At 36.8% G+C, this 15430-nt stretch overlaps 1 protein-coding gene across 1 annotated transcript; it reads left to right on the top strand.

Moving 5' to 3' along the window:
* Positions 1-205: 205 nt before the first annotated feature.
* LOC146003654 (uncharacterized) lies at positions 206-7193 on the top strand. The gene is made up of 3 exons (XM_083142005.1): positions 206-398; positions 1797-1944; positions 4690-7193. The coding sequence occupies exons 1-3, from the start codon at positions 262-264 to the stop codon at positions 6298-6300; spliced, it is 1896 nt and encodes a 631-aa protein (XP_082998131.1). The 5' UTR covers positions 206-261; the 3' UTR covers positions 6301-7193.
* Positions 7194-15430: the final 8237 nt, after the last annotated feature.

Raw genomic sequence — 15430 nt, 5'->3', positions numbered from 1 at the left:
AACAATTCTATAGAGTCTTCAGGTATTGCAGAGAGTGTGTGTTTTGGAAGCTCTGGTCGAGGGAGTCGAATTGCGGCGTCATATCCAGTGATGTGCGTCTACGCGTAAACAACGATTGTCTACATTCTACGTGTAGACAATGTAGACTATGTAAACAATGTAATCTACGTTGATGACGTAAGAAATGTAGACAACATGGCGCTCGGCGTTCTTTGTGCAAAACAACAGTAGCAATCGCATCAGCAGCTAACAGACGAAAGTATGCCACGAACAAAAAATAAATGTTTCAAGGAGCTCGATTTCCAGTTATTGAAGGAGGGTACAAAGTATTTTGCGTATTGTAATATATGCAGAAAAAAACTAAGCAACACAGCAGCATCTAGGCTGCAGAGTCACAGGTAAGCAAACTTATCGAGATATCCATGTTTTTTTTTTAAATTGTTAATTAATACACACGCACATAGCAGTTGCTCCCTTATTTATCAGTCCGTGAGAAATATGAAACTTGAGACGTCTGTGAGGTATGCAACATTTTCTTCAGCCACAAATACAGATTTGGGTGGGTGTGCAATTTCCGTCATGTACGTGTCGCTGTCTAATTCTGATCTTGTTTTAAATATCAACACTTCGCTGTACAAGAGAACAAGAAAACCATTTCTCACATGTTCGCAAATATTTCTTTTTGTTGTGTTTTATATTCACGGGAAAGTATTTTGGCATGTTGGTAAAATTTTGCTATATAGGAGACGCCTGGGAATCGTCGAATTTCATGTATGTTACATTTGTACTTACTTATTGTGCATTGCTGAACATCGTCTGCGTTTTTTTTTGCTGATTAACACGAAAATCGGCAAATTTGTTTTGTATTTATGCTAATGGAGCCTAACCTAACCTCGTAGGCATACCTTGTTCCCGTGAATGGTGCGTGGGGCTACCCATGGATGGTTTGTGGGGCTAATGCCAATGATGTGTGGGGCTAGCACCAATGGTTTGTGGTCCATCACAGACAACAGTCGTCAAAGTTTTGCTGCCATGTTCCGCGTAACGTAAGCAAAAACGCATTGAAGAATACTGTCAGAAATTGAAGTGAAAACAGCAAGAAACACGCAATGTTTAGCAATGCCTAATAAGTAAGTACAAATGTAACATACATGAAATTCGGTAAAATTTTCGCCTGGGGGAGACACTTTTTTTTTTAAATTTACAGGAGAAATTACTTACTGAAACGTGTTTCTGTAGGCTTTTGGAAGTTCGATCGAAGTTACTTGATGTTATTGCTGCAGAGTGTATTGTGATTAACACAAAAATTGGTCAATTTGTCTTGTATTTATGCTGTTGAAACCTAACCTAACAGCCCTAACCTAACCTTCTAGGCATACCTCGTACCCGTGAATGGTGCATGGGGTTACCCGTGGATGGTTTGTGGAGTGCCAATGGTGCGTGGGGCTACTTGTGGATGGTTTGTGGGGCTAACGCCAATGGTCTACAGCAACAAAGATTTTGTGAAAAATTGACATTATATAAGTGAAAACACTAAGAAGACACGCAAACAATCTTCAGAAATGTATAATACGTAAGTACTAATGTTATAATACCGGAAATTAATGTTTTCCATGTGTCTCCCCTAGGCGAAAATTTTACCATTGTTGTGCATATTTTTGTAAAGGAACGAGCTTTTTCCCATATATTCACTCTGTTTCACACTTTTACATGGTGAAGTATTAGGAAGTGTAAGTAATATTTATTTATTTTCATTTAATATACAGCCATTGTATGTACAATTCATTCCATTTTAGGAACACATGTGAAATCACAAGAGAGTCTGAAAGCAGTTCCAGATCACCCAGTCCATTTTGCACAGATAATGCTGAAAATGCAGGAACATCAGGCCAATTTGTGGAAGTAATAGAAGATTATGTCGTGGAGAATCAAATTGGTTACCATGTACGTACCAGATGCTTTTTTAATATAATTCTCATTAATTATTAACACGAGCCCGAATACCTCTCACTCGTTTATTTTGACACTTTTAACATTCGTACTTACCTATTCTCCATTGCAAAAGATTCTTGTAACGTGGGATTTATGTTTAATTATGAAAATAATTCACATTTGTAACATTAACAGTAATTATTGTTCATCCTTTGTTCGCTCACGTAACACACAATATAACACGGACATCTTAACTGGTGTAGTGATTCGACCTTGACTGGCATAGTGAGTCGATCTTGACTGGCGTAGTGAATAGTTAGTTGATAAGCAGTGTTTCCAAACATATGAAGTGAAAAATAACAACTTCTGCTTGTATTGTTAAATTATATCTAAAAAAAATTCTCATTAACAAAGTAATATTTACGCAAAAAAAATTAACACACTAGGTAGCCCCTCTGTTGAGGTATGCCTACGAGGTTAGGTTAGGTCTGTTAGGTTTGGTTCCATTAGCATAAATACAACAAAAATTCTCATTAACAAATTAATGTTTACGCAAAAAAAAAAACACATACCTCATCTTTCTGGGGAAAAAAGTGCACCATTAGAAACATTACGTCATCGCACGTACTCATCATTTGGTTCAGGAGGAAAGATATGCCAATTGTAGGTCGTTTATTTTACCTTCTAAAACAAATATTTCCACGGATTTCCTAATTCTACTATATAGGAATAACAACAACAAACCTTACAAATGCTACAGAAACTGGTTCACATAAGTAAATTCTCCTGTAAAAATGAAGAAATTCGTTCAGGCTCATGTTAAGTTTTACCTAATTATCTTCGTTTATACTTAAGCTAGCAAAATCATGACTAACTTTGATTAACATTATTTTTCATGTCTGATGTTTTGCTTGCAATGATGGAAAGTGAGAAATTATTTCAGTTATGGACACACGAGATACACAGACATGTGTATAAGTACTACATAATTAGGAAGAATTAGTCACATGATATAATTTGTAGATTTTTTCACACTGTGCAAGGCAGTAGTTCAATAGAAATGAAAGTTTAATTGTGTCCTGTGGTAAATTTGAATGTAGAAGTTTTCTTTCCAAGTTTTCGTCATATTTTTAATTTTACCTTATGCAACATGTGGAACTCAATTTTCAATTCATTTTGAAATTATTTTTAAATCAAATTGTTCTGTGAAACACCAAGTACTGTTCATATAGCTAGCAATGCAAATTAAGATTTTTTTTATTTGAGATAATATCGCTGATTACAACTTACTGGCACAAACATCAAATTTAATGCTGGCTTCAGTTTTAATGAAGGTTAAGACAATGGTTTTGTGCTCGTGAACTTCATTATGGGCCTAGTTCTGTGTATGTAATTCTTAAATTATAATAATATGCATGATTTTTACGTGGTAAGATTTCTGTGTCTCCTAACATGTATCTTTTTAGCAAGGTGATTGTTTATTGTTTTTTTTTTCCTGTAGAGTCTTTAAGTGTTTGGCTAGGCAGGTCAGGTTCAGACTTGTGTTAGGTACTTTTCACATCATAATTTCCACAGAATATAATACTTTTTAAAATTTTATGTGTACTACTCACGTTCTCCAATGTTTAAATTTATGCAATAATAATTACACATTTAGAACTAGTACCTTCATTATTATTATTGCTGATGCTGGTATGGAAATTTACCTATCAAATGCATCTTGCTGAATTTTTTGTTATTTGCTTAGTTTGTGTCTTTGAACTAAGATATTAAAAACATTGAAAATGCCTAGTAAAATTGTTCTATTTTACTCATGTTTTTCACTTGTTTGATCTTAGAGTCTGTATAATTGTCTGTGTCTAGTGTTACCAGTGGCAGCAACGAGAGCGGGGGTGAGGTTTGCCACTTTTGCCCTTGCACTATGCTAAATCTTATCTACCAAATGAAAGTAAACAGTCCTTGCCCCCCAGTTTTAGAACCCAATCGCCACCACTGGTTGTCACTATGTATTTGTGATTGTCCCTTCATCACCATTCATCTCCATCATAGCAAATTAACCAAAAATGGCAGAAAGTGACACATAAAATAAACTAGTTCATTATTCGGTGTCCTTACTGTATAGGCTCAATGTGCAATTGTTATCTCATGACCTCGTCTGAGGGAAATCTTGTGCTTGACCTTGAGACAAATGTTGTCAGCAAGTGGAGTGAATAATATGGAAGGAGTGAAGGAATTTGGTCTTCTTTCATTGTTAGCCTGCTGACAGGTTACCATCAGGGTAGAGAAATCCAAACATTTCTGTCTTTGTTTCTTGCTTGTAGTGGATTCAAGCAAACAGGGAAAAACTTGGGTCATTCTTCCCCAGTCTCTCTACCAGCTGACGAGAGCATAGCCTCAAGGTCAAGCAGGTGTATTCCTGGACACAAAGTCAAGATTTTGCAATCACATGTTCTGTTACTGCACAGTTTTGAGTGGAGAGGGGAGGGCATTTCCACACTAGGGAATATTTAAAATAACTTGATCATGATATTCCTCCAGTGATTATACATTTTCAGTTGTTCTTGCAATTATCAAGTAAATATGCATATCCATGCATTTTCTGGCTTGTTGAGTTTAAATGTCATGCCAGTGTAGTAGCAGCATGTAAATGCCTAGATACCAAAGAGTTAACAGAGGAAAATACCCTGACCATAAATACAAAAATCATATCAAGGTTTTATTAAAAGTTATCTGTAATATTTCAATTGTGTTTTCTAGGATGATAATTCAGGCAGGATTGGAGAACAAAATGAAGCAACTGCAGATGTGCCATCTCTTCAGTCTGATTCTGATGCTTCAAACAGGTATTTTGATGTATTTTACCAAACCATCACACCATCTTCAAGTTCCGTCACTCCTGTAAGTAACAAGGATACTCCTGCACGAACACCAAAACGAAGAAGACATCAGGATTCTCTACACAGGTATATAGACAGAGTCAACAGTGATGAAATACAGGAATTAGACTCGAAGGTAGCTGCATTTTTCTTCGGATGTAATATACCATTTAGCACTATAGATTCGGACCATTTTAGGGACATGGTAAAAGTTTTACGGCCTGGGTATATATCACATCTACCTAAACGGAAAGCTTTGTCTACAACTTTGCTTGATAAGGAAAATGAAAAATGTGTTAACATGAGCAGAACTCTTGTGGATGAAGAATCTGTTCTGCTTATAGATGGTTGGAGAAATACTTCCAGCAACAGTAAAACGGTTGTGACAATGTTGCAAAATGCTAAAGGATCCCAGGCATTCCTCAATGCCTGGGATCTTACAGGAGAGGCAGAAACCGGAGACAAGCTAGCCGAAATTGTCACCCAGTCCATAGCAGAAGCAAAGGTTTTGTATAATACAACAGTTTATGCTGTTGTTTCTGACAATGCTTCAACTATGCTGAAGATGGGAAGAACAGTTCCTATTTGGCACAGTAATTGCAATAGTCACATAGGAAATTTATTAGCCAAGGATATTATAAGTGAAAGCATAACCAAAAAGGTCCAGCTGATACTAAAAGAGTTCAAGCAGCCTGATCTTGAATATGCTCTGGTCCAGAATGGGGGATGTAGAATCAAGCTGCCATGTGACACAAGATGGTGTTCGTATCGTGACTCCTATGTGTGCTTGGTAAATAACATCCATTTTATGAAGGTGTTAATTGTGAATGATAAAAGATGTAAAAGGGTCAAGGCAGAAGCAAAGCAACTGGTTTTTGATGATGATTTTATTGAGGAAGTTAGAGACAACATTAAACTTTTGGATCCCATTTGTGAACTTATAAATGTTTCACAGAGAACAGATTCATCCATCGCCGATTCAGCACATTTGTGGTGTAAACTCCAGCTACCACAACATTCTGTTCACTGTGAAGACAGAGTGCAGCACAGGAAGGACATGGCACTCACCATTTATTCGCTAGCAGCATACTGCCTTCATCCTCGATATGCTGATGAGGCAAAGAGCTTACCACATAAAACCTTAGAAATGGTTCAGACATTTTTGCTGGAAAGCCTTGATACTGAAGGCATAAATGGACTCCATTCATTTCGACAAAAAAGGGGGATATTCCAAACTTTGTTTGAGAAAAACATAGAGGATGCAATTGTGTTCTGGAACATGGCCAAGATACACCACAATAACTTGGCCTCTTTTGCGCTGAAACTTGTGAAGATTCCAGCATCCTCAGCTCAAATTGAGAGGATTTTTTCAAATTGGTCGTATGTGCATTCTTCAACAAGAAACCGTCTTGATTTCGAGCGTTCGAAAAAGCTACTGCATGTGTATTACACATACAAGATAATTGATTCAAACAAGTCAGATGAGTACTAGGTATTTTTGTGTGTGATCATAAGGAAAGAGACCATTATTTTTTATTTATGACTGTGCAAGTAGTTTTCGTATATGTGTGTTGCTGGTTTTGGATGGGTCCGATTAATTTCAAGGGTCAACTACCTTCATTAACAAAGTTTAGTGTCAAGTAGTACAAAGGGATAGGATGACAACCAGGACTAAACAAAGTAGTGATGTGTTACCATCTCAGTCTTGGATCCCGTAACATTTAGAAAAAAGAAAGTATATATTTAAACCCTCAAATTACGGTGGTATACAACCTGAACAATTTAAAATACGTCAAAAAAAGGATAGAATAGCGATCATGGAATAGGTTCCTCTAAATAGAATAAAGCACCGCCAAATTCTTTGAGTTTCAAAATCAAGCATACTACTCATTGTTAATGAAGCCAGTGGCCTTTGAAATTAATTTGATCTATCACAAAAAATAGCAACGCTGATGTGTGGAACTACATTCTAGTTTTTTGCTCTCTTTGAAATTATTGTTACGCCATATTTTGTGGGAATTATTTTGAAAACACGCAAAAGCTCTTATTTTGTTGGCAATATTTCAGCCTTTAATTACACTAAGCTCTCTCCAGGCAAATAGCCTCGTTCAGCATGATAAAAAAAAAGCTGAAATAGCAACAGCAACATTATGTGTTTGTTTTTTAACTATTTCCAACTAGAACATGCATTGTAAAAGTTTTGTATTTTTGAGATAAGGATTATAAGTAGACATGGCAATTTTAATAGTTCAACAGAATTGCAACTTAGCCTCTATGTGTAATCATTTGTCAATTATTTGAAAAATGAGGATTGTCTAAAATGTTATTTTGTAGTATTAATGATGCTGGAGTTGTTTTTCAAAACAAATGTTATTTTCTTATGTCAATAAATCAGTATTTAATTACAAACATGTTTATTTCTTTCACCACAAAAGGTGCATGCAGTAGAGGAAAAGAAGTGTGGGGATGCTAAAATACCAAACAAAAGAGGTGTAAAAAAAGTAACACTGCAAGAAAATATGTATGAACCCAATTCTCTGATTTCTGGTCTAACTTGTTAAATCTAAAAATGTATTTTTTGAAATGTGTACATTTGCTATGTCAAAACCGAATAGCATGGATTCTAGGAACTTGGTAAATTTATAAGTCTGTAGAATCGTTGTCTAGTTCGGTTAGAATGTTAGATAGATTTTACGAAAACTGCAAATTTTGAATTATAATCAAAAGAGCACTAAATATAACTTGTCTAACCTTGTAATAGCGTAATAGCATATAGGGGCATGGAAGGAAATGTTGTTCTGTAAAAAATATGCAAAAAGCAGTTGGTAAAGCATTTTGATTGATCTTTCAAGATATGTATCAAAAATAAAATCACTTTGAAAATACATGTGCAGAATAATCCAAACAAAATTTTGCATTCGGAAGCTATTCCCTGCTTAGTTGCTCAGTCAGCCAAAAGTGGCCCAGACAATAAAAATCTAGGTCAAAGTTCTGATTATTTAATTAAAAACTTACCATGGTACCAATGATTTTTTAACATGAGTTAATAAATACGTTCTTCATCGGCTTGGTTGATTATTTAGTGTGTGTTTATGTTACAGAAATGAAATATGTGTTTGATAATACTTAGATGTGAGTGAGTTACTTTCTTTTTCCACGAAACTTACTTGCAGAGGTTCTTTTAATTTTATTGGCCTCTGCTACCATCCACTTGTTTACTTGTTGAGAATAGTGAACGTTTGTGAAAAATATAGTAACTCACCTATGTCTTAACTACTCTCTCCTTAAGCTTCTCTTTGTGAGCAGCCACTTGTTTACTCTCGTCTTTGATGTGGATTCCTGCTGCTACCATGTCACATGATGTAAAGTGAAAAGGCTTCATGCCCCTAAAGACCTAAATATTCAGTTTAGGATTTTCAACATTAAACTGTCTTTCATCATCTCTCCTACCTCATTGTTTCCAACAGCTCTTGATATATGTCTAGTCCCAAGCATATAAAACTTCAAGCCTCACATGAAAATCCAGCAGGAATCTATGCAAGACAACTTTACAGAAAATTGGCCGCCCATGTAAAGTGCCTCACTGTTCTAAATTTATAATACAACTTTTGGCACACAATTCATACAAGCAGCAGTTACAAAAAAGGTTTGACTCTGTGGCAGGCAGGACAGCAGATCTGGAGCAAGCCAGTGATAGCAGATTGACTCCTGACAGATAAGTAGCGAACTTATATTGCACTCATAATTTTATGATCGTCATTAAACTTTAAAAAAGCAGAGAACTGAAAATAACTATAAATTCACTGTAGGAAGTTCCTCACTCTTCCTACATGGAGGAATTGCCCCTGGTGCTAACAACAAATTTCATTGCAGTAGGACTGACAACAGGCGATTCCACAATGTTTACAGCCCACTTTATTTATCTGAAATAGATTGTAAACCACTACATCTGCACCAGAGATCGAACACTGTAGATACATAGGTTAAAAGACACCATGCCATTGGGTAGGTCTACATACACACACGTATCTAGGGCAAAACAAATTTGTAGGTTCTTGGCTGTTACACCCCGTAAAATTATTTAGCCAGTTTCAAATATGATATTATACGAACTTCTAAACTCGCAACTGAAACTGCTAGAGAAATGGATGAGGTGCAATGGAAGGTAAAAGAGGGCAAAATTTCCATTACCTGCTCCTCTAAAAAAGCTGGCTTTTTATCAGACAAACACAGCATTTAAAAACTGTATTACACTGGTCAGAAAACAAATTTGATGCAAATAGCCATGTCGTAGAATTCTATCTTCATTACCGGTACCCTCGAGGGCCAACACATTTTTTACTCGGTTATTTCATCACTTTTTATGTCTGAACTTGCCTATTCTGCATTGCAAAAGGTTGTTTGACATGGCATTTATATTTATGTTTAATCATGAAAAAAATTTCAATTTTGTAGTCCCACAAACCATTCATGGGCACGAAGTATGCCTATGATGTTAGGTTAGGTTCCATTAGCATAAAAAACAAAAAAATATGCCTTTTTTTGTGTTTATGACACTTTTCCGCAGTAGACTCAATAGGAATAACACCAACAAACATCACAAATGATACAGAAGCTTGTTCACGTAAGCAATTTTTACTGTAAAATTGAAGAAATATGTTGTTCCTCGAAGGTACTGTTACCCTATCTCCAAAAGCATAAACTACAAATAAATAAAATTAAGTTAGCATGGTGAAAAATATTTCCTTTGGTACTCTTATGAGAGCAGCTTGCAACATTTGTGACAATATTTATGTTGTTACAAATGTAATAACATAGTGGGTAAAAGGTAAATGTTTACTATCCTTCGGACACCTATAACTTCTGAGTTTCGTCAATTTTTGACATTTCTACTTACCTATCTGCTTCGTGGATCATTTTTTAACGTTTTTTTGATCAATTTTTTTTAAAGTGTTTTTGTAACTGAAGAACGTACGTTTCTGCAAATGGTTTGTGGGGCTATGTGTCAATGGTTCGTGGGGCTATGCGAGAATGGTGTGTGGGGCTACGCATATTTTTTTAAACCAATTTTTAACTATTGTAACCTTACCTAACCTTACCGGAAATGGTTCGTGGGGCTATGTATGAATGGTTCATGGGGCTATGCATCAATGGTTGAATTTCTGCTATGAAACATTCCCACATCACACAAAACACCTTCCAGATGTTAGACAATACTACAGGAACTTATTACGGTAAGTAGTTTCTTCTGTAGAAATGAAGAAATCTGTCCGAAGGATAGTAAACTAGTACCGGGTAAAATGATTGCCTGCGCAGAACACATTTCACCACTTTTACACAAGAAACTACTTACCTGAACACATTTCTGTTAAATGTGTGATGTTTATTGGTGTTATTCCTGTAGATTGTATTGTCATTAACACGAAAATTGGGATTTTTTTTTTTTATGCTAATGGAATGGAACCTAACCTAACATTGTAGGCATACCTCGGGGCTATTGTGAATGGTTTTTGGGGCTATGCATGAATGGTGTGGGGGGCTATAAAATGAATTTTTTCGTGATTAAACGTGATTCCCACGTTAAAGAATCTTTCGCAAGCCGAATTCAGTTAAGTAGTTTCTTGTGTAAAAGTCGCGAAATGCATTCTACGCAGGCTATAATAGTACCAACATCTTGTTACTACAGCGGAATTTTTGTGTAAGTACTTGAACGTTAAAGAAGTGCAATAACAAATAAAAAGATTACGCCATTTGGGATAAAACTGCATATATGGTCGTGAAATCTTATACAATGACAACCATGAATGTAATCATTCTGAAGGTAAATAAAACTACTCTGCAGTACATGTACGTATATATCCAATATTCTAGAGTCAAGGATTCCCCAAATCAAGTAGTATTATTTCAGTTCAAATTCAATTTTATTGCACAGGTAATAATCCAAATACAAATTTTAATGCATTTTATAAAAGTTTGGGATTCGCCTGGTAAATGAACACCATCACTTAATTTGCAGTGGTATCAATAGTAAGATTTCAGTTATAAAAAACGCGCTGTCCGTATAATGGTCAAACTTTGCTTACTTCTAGTTTCACCATTTCACACAAGCTTGGAAAGATCTGATTAAAAGACTAATGCATATTCCTAACCAGTAACACGGTGAAAAAATATATTTTTTAGACTTCCGTTCGTTGAAAAAAGTTATATCAGTGTTCACCTAACTTCGTATTTTTTTCGGTAGTGCCCTTTTCTATCTTTTCTTGAATAATCCTCGGATAGTCATAAGCACAGACTACGTCATATGTTGGTTATATGCACAGATTATCGACTTGTTTGAAGGAGAAAATAATACTTTCTCTCGTTTGATAGCACTAAAATCATTCTTTCCTGTTGTTTACATAAAATCTATTGTCTACAGTAGACTATGTAAACTATAGCTGATGTAATCTTCGTGTAGATTACGCGTAGACAACGCATGTAGACGTAAACTTATAGTCTACGGCACAACCCTGGTCATATCACAAGCATCCGCTTCCGCTCATTACCCGATCGTTTATTCCCGCCGACATCCCGCCGAGAGTTAATTGTTGCTTCTGAAGGCGGCCATTGTCCATGTTGTGACTGGTTGTGATTAGTCACGTGATGGGGTCCGTTCTGGTTTTCTTCCGTCCGCGAGGTGGATTAATGAAGGTTTATGGTGCATCTGACACCTCCAGCATCAATCATCATCAACGTTGGGGATGGGCGGGGGTAAGATCGACCCCCATCGAAGCAGGGAGATGGATCACTGTCACGATACGAGGGCGTGCATTGTTCTGGCGTCGGGAACAAACGAAAACAATTTTCAATGATTGAAATATATGGAGTAACTATTGATGATAGACAAAGGAATGCAATTTGGATATTGTTAAGACAAGCTTTCTCTTCGTGCCACCATGATAACTTGAAAGATTGTTTGGAGTACTGCATCTGATGGATGTATTATAGGGCTAAGGGTTAGATTGGATTTCGGGGGTGGGAGGAAGGTGATATAAAAATGGCAAATCGCGCCTGGTAGCCCATAACATATTAACAGAAATAAAATTATGGTGAGATTGAAAGTTAGAGAGTCCCGGGTTCGAATGCCGGCCTGGGCATGAGTGTTCTTTCTGAGTGTTCCTTTGCCAATTTCATCATATCATCACTCATCGTCATCTTCGCAATTAGCCCAAAAGTGGCAGAGAGTGAAGTAAATTAAACCTAATTTTTTGTGACTGTGTAAAGCCATTTTGGATTTTGAGCAACCGTGCATTGTACTCTTCAGACTTTCTCCCTTCTTCATCCAAGTTTCAAACTTCTATCACCAGGGGTTGCTGAACTAGAGCGAGGAAAATGGCAGCTTGTAACCATACTATGTAGGTGCAACTGAAACTGCGTGTGGTGACCGAGTTTCTAACGGCAGAAAATGTGTCCCCCAATTGACATTCATCAGAGAATGAAGGGTTTTTATGGCAACGAATGTGTATATATATTTTTACTTCCATGTGCGAGCCGTTGGCTGTACACACTACATGTTTATTCACATTGGTCATTCTTTTGACAAATGTTTGAAAATATGAAACAAAAACAAACAAACGTTATATATTGCACAATGCTGGTTCCACAGTCCACGTATTTTATTTTTTTATTTTTATTTTTTTAAATTAAAACACAACAGGCGCATGCCCAATTACAGTGTTCAATATGGGATGACACCATTAAATAAACAAGAACATAACTAAGAAAATTAACAAGAAATATGAATGATGCAATATACATTTTACTTTTAAGAATAATTGTGAGAAATTAACTATTAGATTATAGAAGCAAAGGGAACACAGAGACAAAACAACAATAAATGACGCTAAACTATTGGATATAACCTTACAAGCTGAATGAAAACCAAAATTCAATGAACAAAACAAAACAAAACAAAACATACAGAAATTCAGCAAAAAGATCTAATGTTACAATTACATTTAAATAGGTCTACGCTTGGATTATTCTTAGAAACTGAATTAAATAACTTGCACATTTTCCTCATGGGTTCAGCTTCGGTCATTTTGGTTCTTCCAAGGGGGATTTGAAAGAGATCAGTTCTGGGCTTTAACATACTGTTTGGTACGTAAAAATTTAAATTCGACAACAGATTAAAATAATCTATTTTACCATTGATAAGCTTGGAGAGAAAAGTTATTTGACTTGTTTGCCTCCTTTCGTCGAGTGACGGAATATTAAAGATTTCGCGTAATATGTTGTTAGGAGTGAGTTTTGGATATGTACCATCAAGTTTAAATAGTAGATATCTGAGAAATCTGAGAAATTTAATTATAAGCTAAGGTTACATTGTGCGGTTTCTTCGCTCTTATCGGTATCCGCTATCGCCTTTCCTCGTCGTTCTCTCACTTCCCACAAATATCTCCCCACTCGTTGCACTATCTCACTTATGATTCCTCTTCTATCTTCTACCACTTCCATTGCCTGTTACGTTCTTAACCCACTTGTCTCGCAAATCACGCGTAGAGGGGCAGGCAGATAGCAGATGCTCGTCCGTCTCTCATTCCCCGCACAAAGAGCATATCGTTTCCCCTGCTTCATTCTTCATTTTTACTTGTTTCCAACCCCCAGTCTGAACCATGCTAACCCTCCCCTTTCTTTTTTGCCTACTAAATGTATGTATCTTGCTTTGCCCCATTCCCTTGATTTCAGTTGGTTCCTTAGTTAAGTCTTCGTCTGACAGTCGGCTAGTATTTCTTGTCTGTCTATGTCCAGCAGTCTCTCTCTGATTTGGTTTTTCTACTGATGTACTCGTATCTACCCTACCTCCCGCTTCCCACACCCACTCCATCCCAATAGAGTACAACATGTTTATTAATATTTGAAGTTAGCACTGTATGATGTGGGGCTATTCCTGCTCACAATGAAAACACCTGGCCAGGAACTCTCAACGTGTGTGACAAAGAACTTCTTGATGGTTCAGTTACTGTGGACAAAGTGGACTTAAAACACCAAATCAAACAAACAAACCACACGCACTTTCAGGTGCACCGACAAAGTATGGTTACATGCTGCCATTTTTCTCACTCTAGTTCAGCAACCCCTGGTGATAGAAGTTTTAAACTTGGAATGGAGAAGGGGGAAAGTATGGAAAGTACAATGCATGGTTGCTCAAAATCCAAAATGGCTTTACACCGGCCCAAAAAAATAGGAGGCATTGCTTTCCAGCATGCCCTTGTACATGACGATGAATATTATTGATGCAATGAAAAGCACTTGTTTTGGCAGGGACTCGATTCCCTTACCTTTATATGTTGTTTTACCTTGCTTCCCTTTTCTGCCACTTTTGGCTAATCGCGAAGATGATGATGAATGGTGACAAGATGAAAAGGATGACGGGACAATCCCAATCATATGTGGGCGACAAAATACGATCCCTACAGGGAATTATCCTGGGTGCACATCTCCGACGCAAAGCCATGTTAGTCTCCAACAATGCCGTCCAAGCATAGGCGTAGCTAGAACTTTATATTTGGGTGTGCACAAAGAAAAAAAAGAGGTCTTGTATCTTTTTTTGCAACACAATCACTTGGCTCTTTAACTGCACTGATGTTTCTAAAGGAATATAAATTCACTAAATGACAGTGTTGAAAATTTCTGAATATATGTAGTAGAAAAAATTGCATAGAAATTGCACACACACAAAATGTTCATAAATGTTACAAACAAATACATCAAAATACATGTCATCTATAACAAGAGACGTCTGTCAAAAGGTACAATGTTCTTAAACTCATCAATAAATACATTTACATCAATAGACGAAGCTTTTTCCTGTTCCACAAATAGCAAGAGCAGGGCTTCCGATATATCCTGCTTCTGAGTTGCTCTTAATTTAGTTTTAACTTGGGTAAGCTTGGAGAAAGCTCTCTCACATGTGCAGCTTGTGACAGGTATAGAAGAAAAGAGCTGCAGTACAGAGTAGAATGCAGTAAATATCTTCTTTCTCCAATGACATAAAAAAATCGAAAAACTATAGACACTCGTTTCATCAGCGATAATGCACACGTTTGTACCAAGTAATGACATTTTCAACTTCTTACAAACTGCCGCTTATTTTCTCTCTTATTGAAATATCTGTATTTAATTCTCTTTGATAAAGCAGCCCATTAGGGTGTGCCTAGGCACACCGCGTAGCTACGCCTATGCGTCCAAGGTGTATAGGTGACAGTGACGTTCATTGATTGATTTATTGAGTTGGTGTTTAAAGTCCACTTTATACACAGTGAGGCTAATCGGGACTGGACCTACAGTTTAAAGTTGGATCCGAAGCACCATGTGCCTCCACCGGGTATCGAACCCGGAACCCCTTGATTACAAGGCGACGACGCTACCACTGCGCCATCGGGGAGGCCGGAAGGTTCATATTTTGGTGTGTTGAGAAAGGGTCACTCCTTACCAAGGTTGTTAAGGGTCCAGGAACCCTTAAGTTCCAATGGGTTCTATTGGGTTCCGCTGCAGGACCGGAATCTTTTTTCTCGCACAATTTAAATTCGGTCCAAGTTGCGTATTCTTACATTGAAAGAAAAAAGGTTCCTGTATCGTAA

This window comes from Lepisma saccharinum, chromosome 20, assembly GCF_977018435.1.
Source record: "Lepisma saccharinum chromosome 20, izLepSacc3.1, whole genome shotgun sequence".
NCBI lineage: Eukaryota > Metazoa > Arthropoda > Insecta > Zygentoma > Lepismatidae > Lepisma > Lepisma saccharinum.
This window is presented reverse-complemented; position numbering and strand designations above follow the sequence as displayed.

Excerpts from the sequence above, each read along its gene's own strand:
- LOC146003654 (XM_083142005.1), top strand. The coding sequence starts at position 262 with ATGCCACGAACAAAAAATAAATGTTTCAAGGAGCTCGATTTCCAGTTA. Across the intron at positions 399-1,796 it reads TCTAGGCTGCAGAGTCACAG|GAACACATGTGAAATCACAA; the intron begins GTAAGCAAACTT and ends ATTCCATTTTAG. Across the intron at positions 1,945-4,689 it reads AGAATCAAATTGGTTACCAT|GATGATAATTCAGGCAGGAT; the intron begins GTACGTACCAGA and ends TGTGTTTTCTAG.